The 21263-nt window shown below is 41.3% G+C and overlaps 1 protein-coding gene across 2 annotated transcripts in view; it reads right to left on the bottom strand.

Moving 5' to 3' along the window:
• Positions 1-21263, bottom strand: part of SORBS2 (sorbin and SH3 domain containing 2) — a 463189-nt gene that overhangs the window by 142864 nt on the left and 299062 nt on the right. For both annotated transcript variants that reach the window (XM_075347124.1, XM_075347123.1), the window contains exons 7-8: positions 16548-17090; positions 1881-2013 (exon numbers count right to left, since the gene is read on the bottom strand). In XM_075347124.1, coding sequence (XP_075203239.1) covers positions 1881-2013; positions 16548-17090 — 676 coding nt within the window. The remainder of the gene's footprint in view (positions 1-1880; positions 2014-16547; positions 17091-21263) is intronic.

Here is a 21263-nt window from a genome sequence, read left to right as displayed (position 1 = left end):
GTTGGACATTTGGTGCATATAATTAAGTACACCACATTGGTTTTGGTGCAGCTGAAGGTACCTGGGATCTTTTAGTCCTGATGTGATCTGGGGATCTTTATCTTGTCCGTTGTCAATATTAATGGACAGGTCTTACATCTTACAACAGGAACATTTCCCTGCAACCAGAAAAAATGTAAGACCTGTCCATTAATATTGACAACGGACAAGATAAAGATCCCCAGATCACATCAGGACTACAAGATCCCAGGTACCTTCAGCTGCACCACAACCAATGTGGTGTACTTAATTATATGCACCAAATGTCCAACTGGGGGTCTGTATGTAGGGGAGACAGGACAACAGCTCAGGACAAGGATGAATTCTCACCGCCACACAATTAGAGAAAAAAGGATGGATCTACCTGTGGCCAAACATTTTTGTAACTCAGATCACAGCATCATGGACATGAAATTGCTGGTATTGAAAGGAAACTTCAAGTCCCAGAGAGATAGGAGACTATGGGAGTACAAACTTATGATGACCTTTGACACATTCAGAGCAGGAATGAATGTGTCTCATGGATTCATGTCTTTTTACATCAGTTAAAAGATGTGCTCCTCTGACCATCCGAGCGTGTCACACCCTGGACCAGACCCTGATCAGAGGACAATCAAACTTGCACACTGAACTGCAGCAAAATTTATGGCTACAACAGTTTGTCCCCTGCCATAGAGAGAGTTCTGTTTTATATAACTTGTTTGTTTTTTTTAACTGCACTTTTCTATGTCCTGTTGTGTATAAATATGTGACTCTTCAGATTTTGTGTTATACCATGCCTGATGAAGAGACCTGAGTAGTCTCGAAAGCTTGCAATTATTACCATCTTTTCAGTTAGCCATTAAAAGGTATCAACCACTGAGAACTTCAGTTCTTTTAAACAATTTTTTTATAAACTTGTAAACACTTTTCTGAGTTATTCACATTATATTACGCCTGGATGCGGAGACCTCCACAAATATAATGTAAAGTTAAATTAAAGAGAATATATAAAAAAATGTACCATACAAAATACTGTCTTGTCAAATTCCATACAGCATTGTACTGATTTTTCAAGTGATAAAGGCTAAAGGCTATGTGCACTTTTATGATCTCTTTTTTACAGTTTCAGTACATAAAAAAAAAATAAGATAGTGTGTATTTTCTTGCTTAGAAGACAAAATTAGAAATATTCCATTGTTCTGCATCTACAGTTCCAATTCTCAATCTATGTGTCTCTATGGTTACAGACTACAAACAAACCCTGTGTAGTCTGATCCTGCTTTTGCATGTTATTTTTATTTGTCAACAACTGTGTATTCAGGGCAAATCACGAAATAGACTGAAGTTGGGGTAGGATGTTTTGTCCAATTTTAGGACAGAGAAAGCTTTGAGAATAATAGACCTTTACATATGTACACAGTTTTCTATCTTCTGTTCTGTGTTCTGGCATGGATTCTTTACCACCACTGCAATCCTTTGTGGGGAATGCAGTGATGGTATAGAAGCCGTGCCATCTATGAAGGGTACTCCAAGGTGTGACTATGGAAATGGTCAAATTTATACAAAGTTTTACTACATAAATATTACCAGATAAAAATAAACTACCGTATATAGTGTATCACCTGCCGGCCACTATCAACCAGCCCGTGTATACCGGTCATCATTTCTATTTAGATTTTATTAGTCTAATGACAGTTTTTCGACCTCTTCTGAAGACTGAAAAAGGAAAACTAACTGGTGTAATGAACAATTAGACACACGGTAACATATAACAAGTAATCTGCAGAGGTTATTCTGATCTTTACACTATTACAATAAAAAGTAAAGTCACACAAATACAAAATGCCGTCGTCACCCACCTAATGTTCTGTTGTGTTGCATGACCAAGGAGTTATGTGATGGTGGGGAGGGGTACGTTGGAGAGAATGGTCTTTGAAAGTGACTCATGGGACTGGCAGGGCTCCCTGAATTCCCATTAACTGTGACTGGAGTCTGTTAAAAAAAAGAGAAAGTTGTTAAAAAAAGGTTATTTTAAAAGGTCATAGTGAAGAGCAAGCAGTGGTATATAAGTAGAAAATCAAGTCTAGCCAGCTAAGCAAACCATAAACCCCTCACTCCATTAGCACAACATGACCACTACACAGGGATAAAAGTGTTAGTACCGTATGTTATTTAGAAATGGGGAAAAATAAGCTACACATAATATAATATATTTCATTGCTATTAATATGCAGTAGTTCTTCTACGCGAGTCCATTCAATATACAAGGTGAGCAAACATCGTTATACATCTATTCAATGCCAGGTAGATGATCTCCTTCCATGTTCTCAGTGGCTAGCCGTGTCAGGAGAAAGTGTCATTTCACTGTATCCGCCAGTCGTGGAGGCACAGATGTGGTCCTTGTCTCTACCCATTACCATACATTGTATTCAAGGACCTGTGCCAACCTCTTTGTTGGAAAAAGATGACCTTACAGACTCCATTACAGCTGTTTTTATGTTCCCTGTTTTCTATAAATAAAGTGCACACATAAGTGCGGCCATTTCTTCATTGTGAAATGCACACAAGTTCATGAAATAGCTCAGTATCAGACCCCTTCCTACCGAACAGCTATGGTGGAGCCGCTCAGTCTTCCAGATGCCCACCACTAGCGTGACAACTTTGGTTTTCTCATAACGAAAACCAGCACTAAGATGCCTAATAAAACTAGAAATGTATTGAATGCAGAACATGTTTCTGGCCTCCACGGCGCTTAGACAATGCCCGGACCTTAGACAATGCCACAATGCCTAAGGGCCGTGGAGGCCAGAAACACGTTTCTTCGGTACTTAATTTCCACCTACCTTGCATTTATGCTTTTATTGGGCCCCCTAGGGCTGGTTTTCATTTGGACTTTCATCTGCGCACCTTAGTTTACTTTTTTTTTTTATTATTGCATTTTTGTGAATGTTTTTGATGCTGCATTTTATCACATTTTTGAGGCTGCATTTTTTGTCTGGTTTGTTATCCTTTAAATAAAGCTGACATGAGGGGCCTGATTTAAGGACTAGTCAGTGGGATCGACAACTCATCTGTGTCTTAAAGGTACGTGCCCACAATGAGTTGTACTTGCATTTTGCAACTTTCTGGCATTGAAATCATTAGGTGCGGATTGCAAACTTTTTTTTATGTGTTTCCAAAGCGTAAATGCACCAAAAACGCATGTATGTTTTTTACCTGCGGAATTTCTGCATCTAATACAAATGCGCGTGAGTAGTAACGGCTCACCAGATACTGATATTAGCATGTGAGGTGCATAGAGATCCTGGACACCAGGCGGCAATCAGAATGAAGAAAAAGAGGAAAAACCCAGCAGTGTTAAAGCATGTGTAGACAGGAGGCACAGTCTACGTGTTTTGAGCAAAAACAAACCTTGCTCTTAAGCATGACCAACTGATTAAAACCAAGGTCTGTTTAAGCTCGAAATGTGTAGCCTGTGCCTCCTGTCTACACATGCTGTAACAGATTTACTGCAAGTCTATGGGGATATTCCGTACAGAAGACTCAGTGTATCCGCAAGAGAAATTAACATGCTGCGGCTTGGAAAAACGCACCACAGATCAGTTTTACCCGGTGTAAAATAAGAAGCACAGTGGGCATGAGATTTCTATTAATCCCATCCACTTTGCTTGTCCTGTAAAATGCTGAGTTTTTGATGCAGTGAAAAGACGCAGTGTCAAAAACACGAGTAGAACTCATTGTGGGCGCGTACTCTAAATGCACAGATGAGGTGTCAATCCACCCTGACTAGTCCTTTAATCAGGCCCCTCATGTCATGGTAGAATCAACAGCTGGGAAGGCGCCACATGTAGGGGTGAGATATCCATCAACTTTATTGGAATACAGCATTAGGCATAGCTAACATTATGTGGGCGGTTTGGGATGAATAGAGGATCCGACAGCTTCCGTTCAGTTCTCAAGACTATAAATGTAACATATGACTCATGCTATTTTTTCAGCATACATTCTCTATATTATAACATTTATTGAAAATAAGGATACACGGGATCTGTACTATTCACACTTATCAACCTGGCAACCCACAATGCTGAAGCATGCACTCCGCTGACGGTATATGCCGTACATTTAATAACTGTGTACGCTGCCTGCTTCTTGAAGAATGATAATAACTCCACAGACTGAAAGCAATTAACAATAACGGCAGGCGAGGTCAATGTACTGCAATTGCTTGCTGTTCTCACAGCTGTTATAGCATTTATTGTGTTGCGCATAGTTCACAAAATCACTTGTGAGCATTATGCCTTCAATCTCAGCAGTCATCAATGAATAGAAAAAGCCAATATTTCTGATGTTTAGGCTTTATTAAACCAAACAAACATATCATGGGGTAAAATGCTGGATTTCACTTGTCAAGAATTTAACCTGTAGAACACAGTATAAAGTGTACAGTTATGACTGTGCTTATCTATACAATGCTTGTAGATAATACACTCACATCTGTCCCTGACCACAGGGGGTTCACTATCGGAAATAAATTCACACTATACACATTATTCCTCAGCTTCATCTGTTTTTGGAATGTATGGCTATGTGCGCACACTGCGTTATTTTGACGCTGCGTTTTTGTGCATTTTTTGCCGCAAAAAAAGCACAAAAACGTAACCGCGGCAAAAACACATCGGTAAAAACGCATGCGTTTTTGCCGCATTTCAGTGTGTTTTTGGCTGCGTTCTGCTGCATTTTTGAGCTCTGCGTTTTGTTGCGTTTTTTCCAATGCATTGCATGGGTGGAAAACGCAGTAAAACGCAGCAAAGAATTGACATGACCATTTTCTTTTTTTTCAGCTCAAAAACGCACCAAAAAGAAAAAGTTGTGTGCGGACAGCAAAAATGAAAACTCATAGGCTTTGCTGTGGAAGCAAAGTCATGCAGTTTTGAGCCCAAAACCGCACCCGAAAACCGCGCAAAAATGCCGTGAAAAACGCACTGTTCAAACATAGCCTAAGGGTTTTTTTCCGGTAGACATTGAGAAAAAATATAAACTATATATAAATATATCTGTGGACAGATTCAAAGAGTTTCCCACAGGGTACCTTTGACGTATAAAAATACCAATACTATTAAACACCTATTATAGCTGTGCGCCTTGTTAGAGGTTTTGTATTGAGCCCACGAGCTTCGCCACTGTACAAGGCAGCAGTGCTAACAAATCCCTGAACCATCCTCGTGCTACCCACAAAATATACTGTTTGGATGCAGTTTATTACAAAAGAATTGCCAAAAGTTTAAATCTCTCATTGCACATAGTGCATACAAAAACACTGATATTTAAGAATATTATGTTTGTCTGTGGAGTCTACCAGCTGGTGTATGGTACTTACAGGTCAGTGTGCCAGGAAAAGGTAGGAAAATTAACTGTCCTCAAAAAAAAGTGAAAAACTGTCCTACTCTACCATTTATTGCAAGTAGATACCAGCCTGGGATGTAATTTCCTCTGGGTCGGTCCCTGGGCAGATTCATAGGGGCCGCAGTGCTTGGACCGGCGATGCAGTTTCATTGGCCATCAGCCCTTTAATTCCTCCTTACACTGCGAGCAAGTGCACGCTCACTACAGAATGCCCTGGTACATGCAATGAAGCCAATGCCAGCATCAGAGCATTCTTTGAGGGTGGAGTTAGCACGTTCTGTGCACCATATGTTCCTGTTATGAAGGTAGCAGTCGCAGTGTCTCCTTTAGGATGTACACACTCCAGTCCCAGTGTCTCCTATATGATGTATATGCACCAGCCCCAGTGTCTCCTATGTCATGTATATGCACCAGCCCCATTGTATCCTATGTGATGTATTACACTGGCTCCAGTGTCTTCTATATGAAGTACATAACGCATTCTCCTCTCCTATCTGATGTATACAGTAGTCTCAGTGTCTTTTATGTGATGTATATATCAGCCTTTGTGTGTCATATGTGATGTGTATACAGCTATCTCAGTGTATCCTATGTGATGTATATATAGTAGTCTTGGTGTCTCCTATGAGATGTATATACATTTTGAGCATTTCCTGTGTAATGTGTACCATAGATCTCCCACTGCTTGAGTTATATAATTGTTTTAGAGCAGTGATGAATTTTCCACTGTGAAGAGACATGCAATGTAATAAACATCTGTGTTCGGAACAACTTACTGTTGTGAACAGTAAGAATTGACTGTACTCCAGAATGATGCAAATCGGCGATAACATTTGCGAGTATCAAAAGAGAAGCAGCCCCAGCCATCACATTAAGCTGAGTTAATTATGTGATTAAATACAGCAGGATCATTTTCTAGTTGATAATTTTGTATGGCCAGTCAATGAAATTATGATATCAAAATGGCCCTTGGTAGAATAAATGTTACCCACTCTTGCATAAATGTTAACCACCCTTGCTATAAATCAATGTTTGATCCTTTATTTAGTCTTTCCACATCACAAAGGGGTTGAAATAGACTTATATGGTTGAAAGATTGTTTTTTTGTATTTTATTTGAACTAAGGGATTTTTGTGTTTATTTCTTTTCACTTACAGATTAGTAATGGAGGGCGGGGTCCTCATAGATGGATCCCATTAATAATCTAGGGCTTAATGGCAGCTGTGAGATATCATTCACCTCTTATATTACCCAGATTGCCACCACACCAGGGCAATCGGAAAGAGCTGGGTAAAGTATCTAATGGATGCAACAATTTTGGGGTGGCTGCAGGCTGCTATGCTATTTTTAGGCTGGGGGGGCAATAGCCATGGACCTACCCAGCCTAAAATACCAGCCCCTAAGTGTCTGCTTTATCCTAGCTGGGTATCAAAATGGGAGGTGGGAGAACTGCATACTGGTTTTTAAAAATTATTTAGTTAAATAGTTTTTAAAAAATGCATGAAGTCCCTTGTATTTTGATACACAGCTACGATAACATTCTCAGCTGGATCCTGTAGCCATCTAATTTATCTGTGCTGGGTATCTAAATACGGGGGACCCTACACCATTTTTTCCAATTATTCATTTATTTTTACACTCCACAACCAATCACAACCACTGTCACAGAGGTTGGGCGGGGGAAGCAGTAAATATGCATGAGGGTTAATTAGCGTATCTGGAAGTAGTGTGACAGCCGCGCAGCCGAACTAGGTAAGTATAATTCTCCTGTTTTAATTGCCGTTTTGCTCCCTTTTTAAAAAAATTCTTATGCAGGTGCCTGAACCTGGATGGTAGCACAGACTTCCCTGAGAAGTCTGTGTTCAGGGTCCATGCACGGACACTAGGTGTCAGGTACGGACCCAGAACTTTACCGTTCGGGTTCGCCCATCACTATTAACAAGTCAGTGTGACATTGCTGTGTATTATGTCCATTCCTTATAGGTTTTTTAGCACTTTTTTAGGTGAGTTCCTTGCAAAATCTGCCTGGAAAAGATATCATGAGCCCATACCCTAAACAATGGCATTACAGAATTTTCCTTGTTCCTAAAGGAGAGTGAATATGTACAACCATCTTAGAAACACACACACATACTTTACACTTACAGTATATTACAGTTACTGTAACACTACTTTTAAGTAGTGATTTTTTTTTATTACCCCCTTAGTAATTATTATGTGCAGAGTGCATGAATTAAAACACTTAATGATCGTTGCCTTCTTGTGTTCTCAAGGCCATTCTGATCCTCTTCTGCCACACAGCGTCTTCCATGTGCACCATAAGTCACCTTGTTAAGGGATGTCTAGGAGACTGACATAAAGGCTTTCATAGAGCTATAGTGAGAAAGCAACTCCTGATCCACACAGAAGATGCTGAGTGAGCCGGCCACACAAATTTGTGATCACATGATGCAAAAGACGTCTGGAACGACATTGGGAATGGGAAATGCCGGTGGTCAATAAGTACTTTACATTCACTATGTACATAATAGCAATGGCTAAGAAATTGGGTAATATAAAAAAAATGCTGTCAGAGAGCTTTAAGAGGCAAATATATGTTCATATTGCCCTCTTTGGAAAATGCTTCCAGTATGAATCCATCTTTTTCGCTTTATGGGCAGATCTTGCGCTATAAAATCTTAAACTGTGGGTCATATAAAGTTCTCTTCTCGCAACCCTAGCACCCCAATTGATCTTTTCTCTTGTTCTGTGTGTCTACCCTGTGTGTTCCCCTATTCTTTTACTTTTATTTATTCCATATACTTATAAGAAATGTGGATAATGCATTGATCGGATTTGGTTTATTGTATTTTCTTTGAAGTTTTTTAAGTCATAATCTTCTCTTGAAGCTTATTTCTTGTTAAAAATGAAAATCTATCAATAAAGATTGCAACAATTATAGAAAAAAACCTAAACTGGATTCCTTAAAAGAACACATTGAAATGCATCCCTTGTACACAGCTCTGATGTTCCTTCATGGACACATGAAATATTGCAGACAAATATCATTTTACTCTCTTCTCTGCAAATTCTGAGGTTCTGCATGAAGCTCCACCATATTAGGTAAAGCTTACTCGACATTTCAGGTTTGTAATCACAAAGCAAAACTGAGAATCCGAAGACTAATCTGTAATCAGATATATTTGACTTTCCATGCTCCAATGCACACCCTATTTCTATGAAGTCCAAAAATGCTTAGATTTCATAGGCTGGAAATACCACAAAGCAAGAAATGAGCCACAGAATATCACAAAGACTGTCATTCCGGAGAAGGTTTCCCAAATAATATTCTACAAACAATATGGCAGTGTGCTCCTGTATTGTGGATGCCTCCTATTTTGCCCTTAACTGCCATGATATTACAGTAACTACATCTGGGGTCTCAAGTACATAGTCTTTACAAGATACATACAGCTGCACACAAAATGCCATCAATGTATAAGGGAACTCTGGTACTACATTACTGCTATATGAAAAAGTGAGATTTTTAGTTTATGAATTGGCCAATGCATGTAAGCCCGGAAACCAACTGCAAGGTAAATCTCAATATTCCGGGTACCCAACAAAAATGACACTATCTAGGTTAAAAACATCTGTGTCTGGGCAGCTAGACTAATAAAATCTAACTTGAATTGTCACTATCTGGACTAACCTCCATGCCTGGGCAGCTAGGACTCCTGGTACAAGGATTATGAACATAGCCTGGTTTATAGGGCGGAGTGCTCAGTCAGAAAGAAACTCACTACAAAATATTTTAAAAAAATATATATATCTTTTTGAAATATTTGTAGTGAGTCTTTTTCTGACTGAGCACTCCGCCCTATAAACCAGGCTGTGTTCATAATCCTTGTACCAGGAGTCCTAGCTTCCCAGGCATGGAGGTTAAGGTCCAGTCACACTAAGCAACTTACCAGCGATCACAACAACGATAGGGATCGCTGGTAAGTTGCTAGGAGGTTGCTGGTGAGATGTCACACTGCGACGCTCCAGCGATCCCACCAGCAACCTGACCTGGCAGGGATCGCTGGAGCGTCGCTACACGAGTTGCTGGTGAGCTCACCAGCAACCAGTGACCAGCCCCCAGCGCCGCGTGGAAGATGCTGCGCTTGGTAACTAAGGTAAATATCGGGTAACCAACCCGATATTTACCTTGGTTACCAGCGCACGGAGCTACACGTGCAGAGAGCAGCGCACACTGAGCGCTGGCTCCCTGCTCTCCTAGTTACAGCACACATCGGGTTAATTACCCGATGTGTACTGCAGCTAAATGTGCACAGAGCAGGGAGCAGCGCACAATGCTTAGCGCTGGCTCCCTGCTCTCCTAGCTACAGCACACATCGGGTTAATTAACCCGATGTGTCCTGCAGCTACATGTGCACAGAGCAGGAGCCGGCACTGACAGTGAGAGCGGCGGAGGCTGGTAACAAAGGTAAATATCGGGTAACCAAGGACAGGGCTTCTTGGTTACCCGATGTTTACTGTGGTTACCAGCCTCCGCAGAAGCCGGCTCCTGCTGCCTGCACATTTAGTTGTTGCTGTCTCGCTGTCACACACAGCGATGTGTGCTTCACAGCGGGACAGCAACAACTAAAAAATGGCCCAGGACATTCAGCAACAACCAACGACCTCACAGCAGGGGCCAGGTTGTTGCTGGATGTCACACACAGCAACATCGCTAGCAACGTCACAAAAGTTGTTCGTTAGCAGCGATGTTGCTAGCGATGTTGCTTAGTGTGATGGGGCCTTTAGTCCAGATAATGACAATTCAAGTTAGATTTTATTAGTCTAATTGCCCAGACACAGATGTTTTTAACCTAGATAGTGTCATTTTTGTTAGGTACCCGGAATATTGAGATTTACCTTGCCGTTGGTTTCTGGCCTTACATGCATTGGCCAATTCATAAACTAAAAATCTCACTTTTTCATATAGCACTAATGCAGTACCAGAGTTCCCTTATACATTGATGGCATTTTGTGTGCAGCTGTATGTATCTTCTAATTGTTATGTTTTTTCAGCTGGCACCTATACACACTTGTAGGATGTGCGAGTCAGTTTTTTTTAAATAGTCAAGTACATAGTCTGTCAGTCTGACTATACGTTGTAATGTCACAATTAGAAAAACAGTTTACAAAATTATAATAAAACAGAATATAAAAAATAAAACTCATCTCCATTTATTTTATCATTCTGCGGCAATTGTTTAGGGTCATAGATTAATAGCAGGGTAGAAAGCTTATGAATTGTTTGTCTAGGGGGAAAGTGATGATAGTAATTTTGTAGAGAACAGCATTGCCGCCCCAGATCACAGGTCTTAAAATAATTACACATATTAACCTGGCAAAATGGCGCGCATGAGATTCCACCGACAACATTAAAGCAAAAGAAGTAGATCGCCTCTGGATATATGTAATTACATGTCTCCTGTTATTAATGTAGTAACTTAATTTACTACAAGCATGAAATTATTTCCTATTAATGCTGTAACTATCTTATTAGTGAGACATCACTCATACTGAAGAAGAAGAAGAACCTAAAGATACAGATCTTTTAAGGTCTATTAAAGGGAACCTGTCACCAGATTTGACAACTGTAACCAGTGAGCCCAGGCCGGACTGTAGAACATAAAAAACACTTTTATAATACTCACCTAGGGGCGGTCCGATCCGATGGATGTCGCTGCTCTTCGAATCGGCGCCTCCTTCTGCAGTGATCGCTGTCCTCTTCTACCCAGCCCAATGTTGATGTCGTGTGCTACGTCATACACACAGGCCGGCATGGTGGTCTTGTGCAGGCACACTTTGATCTGCCCTGCTCAGGTCACATCAAAGTACTGTAATGCACAGGCATGAGGAAAGAGTAAAGACCGCATGTGCACTACAATACTTTGATCTGCCCTGAGCAGGGAAGATCAAAGTGTGCCTGCGCAGGACCGCAATGCCGGCCTGTGTGGATGATGTAGGACACATCATCCATACTGGGCTGGGTAGAAAGAGGACGGCAATCACCGCAGAGAGGAGGCGCCAGACTGGAGATCAGCGACACCCATAGAACCGGACCATTCCCCTAGGTGAGTATAAAAAGTGTTTTTTACGTTCTACACAGCAGCCTGGGCTCTAATATACAGTATTCTGGAACGCTGTACATAAGAGCTCAGTGATGGTGGCTGAAGCTTATAGGAGACAAATATGGTGACAGGTTCCCTTTAAATTAAAGAGAACAGTTCACCGTTATGGACATGTCAGCTTTAGTAAGGGTTTGTATTCCTGTGAAATGACAATATAATACTTGAGTATTTTTTCTTAGAAATCCTCCCAGAAATATATGGATAGGCCACGTGTTACAATTCCCCAATTTCTCTTAGGGTGGGTCCATTACTGTCAGAATATACTGGGATAGTTTCAGACAATAAACTGACACATGGCATTAAGGCTATGTGTCCACAGTAAAAGGTCCCTGCGGATTTTTTTGCCTGAAAATCCGCAACTTTCGCGGCAAATCCGCACCCGCGGATTTGCCGCGGATTTACCGCGGATTTACCGCGGATTTGCCGCGGATTTTGATGCGGATTTTATTTTTTTTTTTTCCCCATTCAAAACAGAAAATCCGCACCAAATCCGCACCAAACAATTGACATGCTGCAGTTTGTTCCGCATCAAAATCCGCGGCAAAATCCGCAGCGGAAAAATCCGCAGCATGGGCACAGCATTTCCAAAATGCCATTGAAATGGCTGGGGAGTAGCTGTGCTGCAGATTTTCGGCAAATCCGCGCTAAATCCGCGTCAAAATCCGCGTCAAATCCGCGATAAATCCTGTAGCGTGGGCACATAGCCTTACAACAAGGGCTTGTTCACACATTTTTTGATGCATTTTCTACGGACATTTTTCTTGCGACAAATCTAAAGCATTTTACAGTAATAGCAAAAAACGCAGCATGTCAATTCTTTCAGTATTTGTACAGCTGAGATCAATATGCGTCAAAAACACGCAAAAAACATGCGTCATTTACGCTTCACTTTTCTGTCCATAGCCTACGTTTTTTATACAGAAAATAGAAGCATTAAAAAAAGCTGTGTGTGATCATACCCTAAGGGTGGTAAAACCCAATTGTCAATTTTCACAAATTTCCCCACAGATTTCCAGAAGTGATAAAAGAGGAAAGGCCCAACACAAATACTAATACATTGCAATTAAAAAGAAAAAATGCTACACAAGCACAATAGAGCTTTAAAATGCTATACATACTGTACAATAGTGCAAACTTGGTTTAAAGTTTCCTGTAACACATCAATTTGTTATGTAGGTGAGGTTCAGTATTGCATTCATGCCCAGGTCATACCAAGCATTTCACCATCTCTTAGTAATAAGCTATTGAAGAGGACTCGGCACTCCTCTCAGGAGAATTGGGCACATGCACATTGCGCAGATAAGGCGAGGAGAGTACACCTCACTTCACTGCGCATGCTAGATACTTCATTTGTTCTCTGTATATACAAAAAAAATGTTGTGTGAACCTAGCTCATAATGTTATCTGCAAAATGTAAGTGGTGAACCACCTATTATACCAATGAAAAAACGGTGGATGAGTTTTGGTAGCTCATCCAAAGATATGGAATAAATGTTAGCTGCAAACTTGCATGTAATCTCTTTCATTTCATTCCCTAGATAGGGAGGTCAGAAGTGATTGTCAATTTAAGGCTGCTTTACACCTTACAATTTATCGTGCGACCGCATTTGCGATCGCACCCTCCCCCATCGTTTGTGCGGCACGGGCAATTTGTTGCTCGTGTCGCACAATGCTGTAACCCCCCGTCACACGTACTTACCTTCCAAACGACCTCGCTGTGGGCGGCGAACATCCACTTCCTGAAGGGGGAGGGACGTTCGGCGTCACAGCGACGTCACAGAGCGGCCGGCCAATAGAAGCGGAGGGGCGGAGATGAGCGGGACGTAAACATCCTGCCCACCTCCTTCCATCCGAATTGCCTGGGGGACGCAGGTAAGCTGCAGTTCATAGTTCCTGGGGTGTCACACGGAGCGATGTGTTCTGCCACGGGAACGATGAACAACAGGAAGTGCGATTTTTTGAAAATGAGCAACGTGTCAACGAACGAGAAGGTGAGTATTTCTGCTCGTTCATAGCTGTCACACGCTATGATATCACTAACGATGTCAGATGTGCGTCACTTACGACGTGACCCCGCCGACACATCGTTAGATATATCGTAGCGTGTAAAGCCCGCTTTATTGTAGAACATTTCTCATCAGGAATAACAAAGAATATGCCACTGACATGCAAATTTCCATGTACAACTACAAAAATGATGCAATAAGTTTATATACTTATAAGTATATTGTTCAAAAAAATAAAGGGAATACTTAAACAACAAAATAGTATTTTAGTGTTCCCTTTATTTTTTTAAGTAGTATACATTATATAGCTATACAACTAATCTATTCTCAGCCTCCTAATAACTTTGGGCAGGGAGAGGCAAAAAGGAAAAGTACACTATGGAACTGTAGAATACTTATCCACCCATAAACACATTCCATATATGTATATACATTATATCACAAAAGTGAGTACACCCCTCACATTTGTAAATATTTTATTATATCTTTCATTGGACAACACTGAAGATAGGACACTTTGATACAATGCATAGTAGTCAGTGTACAGCTTGTATAATAGTGTACATTTGGTTTTCCCTGTAAAAAACTCAACACAATCATTAATGTTAAACAGCTTGCAACAAAAGTGAGTACAGCCTGAACTGGAAATGGCCAAATTATGCCCAAAGTGTCAATATTTTTTGTGGTGACCATTATTTTCAAGCACTGCCTTAACTCTCTTGGACATAGAGTTCAGTAGAGGTTCACAGAAGCCACTTGCACTCCTCCACCTTCCGTTTGAGGATGCCCCACAGATATACAATAAGGTTTAGGTCTGGAGACTTGCTTGGCCAGTCCAGCACCTTTACCCACACTTTATTTAGCAAGGCAGTGGTCATCTTAAAGGTGTGCTTTTGTGTCGTTATGTTAGCATACTGCCCTGCAACCCAGTCTCTGAAGGGTGAGGCTTATGCTCTGCTTCAATATGTCACAGTACATATTGGCATTCATGTTTCCCTCAATGAACTGTAGCTCCCCACAGCCGGCAGCACTCATGCAGCTCCAAACCATGACACTCCCACTGTAGGAGAGACATACTTCTCTTTGTACTCCTCACCTGGTTGCTGCCAAACACGCTTGACACTATCTGAACCAAATACGTTTATTTTGGTCTCATCAGACCACAGGACATGGTTCCAGTAATCTATGTCCATAATCTACTTGTCTTCAGCAAAATATTTGCAGGTTTTCTTGTGCATCATCTTTAAAAGAGGCTTCCTTCTGGGACAACAGCAGAGTGTGGCATATGGTCTGAGCACTGACAGGCTGCCCCCCCCCCCCACCACGGTGGTCTTGGCCACCGTGCTGCAGCTCAATTTCAGGGAGTTGGCAATCTTCTTATAGCCTAGGTCATCTGTGTGTAGAGCAACAATTTTTTTTTCAGATCCTCAGAGAATTCATTGCCATAAGGAACCACAGTGACCAGTATGAGAAAGTGAGAGCGATAACACCAAATTTACCACACTTGCCCCCCATTTACATCTGAGACCTTTTAACACTAATGAGTCACATGACACTGAGAAGGGAAGATGGCACAATTGACCCATTTTCACTTCTGTTGCCAGCGGTTTAGACATTAATGGTTCTTTGTTGTGTTATTTTGAAGGTACACAAATTTACACTATTATACAAGCTGTACACTGACCACTTTACATTGTATCTAAGTGTCATATCTTCAGTGTTGTCCCACGAAAAGATAATATTTACAAAAATGTAAGAGGTGTGCTCCATTTGTGATATAGTGTATATATATATATATTATATATATATATAAAACACACACACACACACACACACACACACACACACACGAGAAGAACAAAGCATTTTTACCATGGGTTTTTATTTTTAACCATTTTACAGAGCCAATTGTTAAACTGTTAATAGTTTTAAATGGGTTGTCCAGGACTTTAACATTCGTGACCTATCCTTAGGATACCTTATCAATGTCTGATCGATGGAGGTGCGACACCCAGTACCCCTGCCGAGCAGCTGTTCCTTGTGTCAAATCTTCATCGATTGATAGTGGCCGCAGCCAAGTACTGCACATACCTTTCCCATTAAAATAAGTAAGGCATGGATATCCAGTACTCAGCCAAAGCCACTATTCTGTCAATAGAGCGTTGATGTGCAGCTCCGCAACTGAGCAGTTCCAGCTGCCGCCGACACAGGGGACAGCTGATTGGCAGAGTTGCCCGGTATTGCACACCCAACAATCAAACATTGATGACCTATCCTAAGAATAGGCCAGAAATGTTAAAGTCCCGGGAAATCCCTTTAACTATACCATTCCATATGATATTTCATAACTGAAATATACCATCTAGTCTATTAGTGTCCCAAATTGTGCACAATTGTGTCTCCTGTCTAGCTCTCTTTTCTATATTAAGGGTCACACAGCTCAGAATGTAATTTGGTCAACGTGTGGCACATCCAAGTTAACGGAGTAATATATCTGATGCATCACTGGAAAGAAGAAATCCTATGGGTCATAAAATCATGAAATAAATGATAAAAACTTGTGATGTCAAAAGCATCTGTTGCACAAATACACATCTTGTAGAGCATTTCACAGTATGTTAGCATTAGGACAATACAAACAGTAACAATGTAGGGATCGTTGCATCAATGCCAACAGCGGGACAGCCATTTAGAATATAAAGCTATAACAAATATTACACTCCATTACCTTTCTCTCTGATATCATATCTATAGATTTATGTGGGTACTGTGAAGCTGAGACCTCTGCATTGATACACAGACCCCTGTAATTACAACATGCCAACACATGCTACTTAATCAATTCTCTAATTCTAGGTTCCATTCGTAAAGAACTATTAGGTTAGAGTAAAGCACTAGATCACGGCACTGCATTCCTTGTTAGACAAGACACTTGAAACTATCAGTATACCACTTGTCTTTCTGTAGCAGTCTTTTGTCCAGGAATACTAGCAGGGGCCTTGAAAGTGTCCAAACCCATGGCTGCAGGAGGTCCATGATATCCTGGATTTTCTTCTCCCCTGGTGTCCTGCTTTGAAGCTATCGCAACAGACAGGGAGGCGGTGTGTCTTTCAGGAACAGAGTTATGGGACAGGAGGTTGGGAGAGTAGTCTAGTTGGGCAGAAGAATGGGCTTTTCTGGGAAGAGTGTTAGATGGAGAGTTACCTGAAGAGTACTCTTTTAGAATTAGCTTTAAGGTGGAAACCCTACGCTCCTTTGAGTCCTGCTTACGCTCCAGCAGTTTACTGTTCACATGTTCTGAATTAACATTTGAAAATGAAACCTGCGGATTAGTGGTGGTTTGTCGCATGCTTGAGCTGGACATAGCTGAATGGAAGAAGCTATCCTTACTGGTCTGAACACCTAGTGGGCTTACTGTGTGCCCACCAATCTCACCCTGTAGGTAATTAGTTGATCTTTGATATATGCCTTTTCTGGGGGGAGGAGGGGGTCCCTGTTATTTATATGGAACAACAGAACGGAGGAGAACATGGAAAGAAACAAAAGGAGAAGCATATGTTAGCACATTTAGATGAGGAAAATATTTAATATTTAGTTCATGTATTGAACGTTACAGTACAGTATAACCACAAGTACATAATATACCTTAGTGTATTCTTCATTGGCTAGCTAAAATTTAAAGTGAAGCTGTCCCCAATTCAGGATGATTCTGAAACTGGTCAAAATGATACACAATTTATTTTGCATATCTGTGACCACTTTCTTAAAAAAGGAACGTAACATAAAATGCACCAAATTTGTTTGAGATCAGTACCATTTTTGGCCTAAGATAGGTAATAGCATGCAAGTGAATTGGCCATGAAGTGGTGTGAACAAGAGAAGTATGTTTAACGAAGCCCTCCAATTTAAGTTTTTTTCATTAAAAGGCAACCTGTCCGCTTCTCCATACCCTACAACGCAGCAGCATTCATATCTGTATGCCCAAATTTCCTCTCTAACCAGTCGTGTATAAAATTATTCACTAATATGAATGTTTAAAAAAAAAAATGGACTTATAAGGCCATGTGCACACGTTGCGTTTTTTCATGCGTTTCCGCAGAGTTTTGAACTGCAGCGTTTTAATGCAAAATTGCATGCGTTTTAATTTCCAGGCAAAGTCTATGGGAAATTGTGCTTTCTAGTGCGCACTATGCATCAAAAAAGCTGCGTTTTAGGTGCCTAAGATTTGTCAAAATCTCTGCGTTTGAAGAAGCAACATGTCAATTGTTTTTGCCATTTTGGCAGCGTTTTGCCATCATTGAAGTGAATTAGAATGATCAAAACGCATCCTAAATCAAAATCCTAGCGTTTTACATGCGTTTTTGACATTATAGTGAGGTCACACATCTCCTTTCACACACATATCTAGCCAAACAGTGAGAAGTATACAAGGCACTCCCAAGATGATTTGAAGAAATATTTATTCATGTGCGTAACAAAAACGTTTTCGGTCCTATGTGGACCTTCCTCAGTAGCACATATGTGAGGGAAAACGCTGTGTGGGCCATCAGACGCGGAATCCACCGCTGTATGGGGGCAGCCATACTGAGGAAGGTCCACATAGGACCGAAAACGTTTTTGTTACGCACATGAATAAATATTTCTTCAAATCATCTTGGGAGTGCCTTGTATACTTCTCACTGTTTGGCTTTGGAACCTGAAGTGCACCCCAATATCTCCTAGACGCATTTATAGGAAGTGCCATTCTCTTCTTGCTACACATATCTAGCCAGACTATAAAAAAATAGTCAAACTATAATTTAACGTTATTTTATACATAAATATTAAAATCACAATAATCTTAAAATTTGCTATTTTGTGTATGATTTAAAGCATTATTTTTATTTTTTCAATTTTTTTCATAGTGTTTGAATGTTTAAACTTTATTTAGTAGTGTATTTGTATTGAAAACGCATCTGTCTTTAAGGCCAGAAAATGCATGTAAAACGCGGTAAAAACGCTAGAAAAACGCATGAGTATTTCCTGCGTTTTTGTGGTCAAAACCAAATCTGTCATTGACAAATTCTGCGTGGCGTGGCGTGATAACATCATGTCCACAAGCCAGCATCACCGCCACCTCCTGCAAGTCTTGTGCTTGCGCGCGGCTCACGTACATGTCTTCTGAACTTCCGGTCATGCGCAATGCACCTAATGAAGTCGGAAAGCATCCACCCAGCTTCAGAGGAACGCCGAGGAGGCCAAAATGAGCCATGTGCATGCGCAAGATTTCCAGGAGCTGGTAGTGATGCAGGCTTGTGGAAATCATGTTATCACGCACACAAGGGAGTGATAATATGGAAAGAGGACTGACTAGTCTGGGGACACAGTGTCCCTGCAACTAGTAAAGGCCCTAATTAACATAGGAACATAGAGGTTTATAAGTTGTTTTTTTAAAGCATTTACCGTATATTAGTGAATAACGTTATACAGGGTTGGTTAGGAGGGAATTGGGCATACAGGTATGACTGCTGCTGGGTTGGAGGACAGAGGGGACCAGTTTGCTTTAAATCTGTGTGTATGTGCATGTAGTGTAGTGTGAGGGTATTATTATACTCAGCTATCGCAGATTTCTCTGGGATCCAGCACCGTTATGCTCTTCCTCTTAAGGCTAGTTTCACACTTGCGTTGAACGGTATCCGTTGCATTGCGTTGTGTAACGGATGCAACGGATGCAGAAAAACAACGCAATTCGTTTTTATTTTTTTTTTATTTTTTTTACAGTTTTACCAGCGGCAGACTATTGTGAACGATCGGCTGATCGCTCCCTGCAGCCGGCCGCCGGGTGATCAGCTGATCGCTCCCAGTAGCCGGCCGCCGGGTGATCAGCTGATCACTCCCAGTAGCCGGCCGCCGGGTGATCAGCTGATCGCTCCCTGCAGCCGGCCGCTGGGTTATCAGCTGATCGCTCCCAGTAGCCGGCCGCCGGGTGATCAGCTGATCGCTCCCTGCAGCCGGCGGGCGGGCGCTCAGCTGAGCGCTGTCACTTGCCGGCGCCCGGGCATGCCGGCGGGTGATCAGCTGAGCGCTGTCACTTGCCGGCGCCCGGGCATGCCGGCGGGTGATCAGCTGAGCGCTGTCACTTGCCGGCGCCCGGGCATGCCGGCGGGTGATCAGCTGAGCGCTGTTGCTTGCCGATGGCCGGGCGCTCAGCTGAACGTTCGGCCACCGCAAGCCAAAATAAAGTTTGTGATTTAAAAAAAAAAAAAAAAAAAAGAAGAGCATGCGCAGTGAAATCCAGAGGATTCCGCTGCTGAAAACAACGTTACAAGCTGCGTTCCTCCCGCTGGGCGGAAGCAACGGAGCGTCGCCCAGCGGAAGCAACGCAGGTCCTTTTGGTACAATCCGTCACCCATACAAGTCTATGGGAAACAGCGGAATCCGTTACCGGATTCCGCTGTTTTCCAAAAGGGCGGATTGTAACGGAAGGACAAAAACGCAAGTGTGAAAGTACCCTAAATGGTTGATTGCTCTCAGTGAGAGAAACAACATTATAGTCTTGTAGTTCTGATACCTTTTAATGGCTAGCAAAAATAAAATAAATAATATTACAAAGCAAGCTTTCTAGACTCCTCAGGTCTCTTTATCAGGCATGGTATAACAAAGTTTCTGAATAAACACAAATATATTCACAAACAGGGCAGAAGCATTGTAAAATAAAAGGGCATTTAAATAAACAAACACTGAGCTTAGAAAGTTACCATAGTCCTTATTTAGTTTTGATTATTGGTGTGAAAGTTTTAGTGTCCCAATATCCATATAGGATCAGAGGCCTGGTGCCCTCACAGTCTCTGGAGCAGACTCCTCAGATTTTGTATTGGGTTATAAATCCTCCTGACAGGATGAGTCCTCTTAGTGACGTCATCGATCTTCAGACTATATTCTGTGAGAGCCGGAAGTCTTTCTTTACAATGTAAGTCTATAGTGCCTTGTTCTGAGGCTTCATAGACTTACATTGTAAAAAAACACTTTCGGGTCACGTAGAGCTCAGTGTGACACAAAGTCTGCAGAGGGGAGACGCCACTCAGATGAAGAGCAGAACGGCGCTGGACTAGGTGAGTATATTAATACACACACTACATTACATCACATACACAGATTCAATTAAAAGAGTAACTACATCGGAGGGCTTCTTTAATAAACAAGGAGAATGTGCTATTTTGGAATCTTGCTTCTTGATACATAATATGAAAGTTCTTATTAATCTGGTCCAGTGTTATCAGGGATACTTTGGGTATAAAAAATTAACATCAACATGTAAATCTTAAATTACAGAGACAAAGATGTAAAAATATATATGAACATTGACATAGATGGAACCATGCCGTATTCTGCTGCTTTTTTCAATTATCCACATTGTTTCAGAAAATGAGTTTGGACATACAGAGTTGTATTGAGTAACTTAAAATATTTCATGATTTTAATACCAGTTTTCCATGTTCTTTTTATAAAAGGAATCTGCCAGCAGATTTTTTTTAATTTTTGCCATTTAATCTGAGGGCAGCATAATGTAGTGGCAAAGACCCTGATCTCAGCAATGTGTCACTTACTGGGCTATGTGCTGTAGTTTCTTTTTAATCAGTGTTTTAATAGCAGGAGATTATCACTAGATGACTAGGTCTGATATGCA

Source organism: Anomaloglossus baeobatrachus, chromosome 1 (genome assembly GCF_048569485.1).
Source record: "Anomaloglossus baeobatrachus isolate aAnoBae1 chromosome 1, aAnoBae1.hap1, whole genome shotgun sequence".
Lineage (NCBI taxonomy): Eukaryota > Metazoa > Chordata > Amphibia > Anura > Aromobatidae > Anomaloglossus > Anomaloglossus baeobatrachus.
This window is presented reverse-complemented; position numbering and strand designations above follow the sequence as displayed.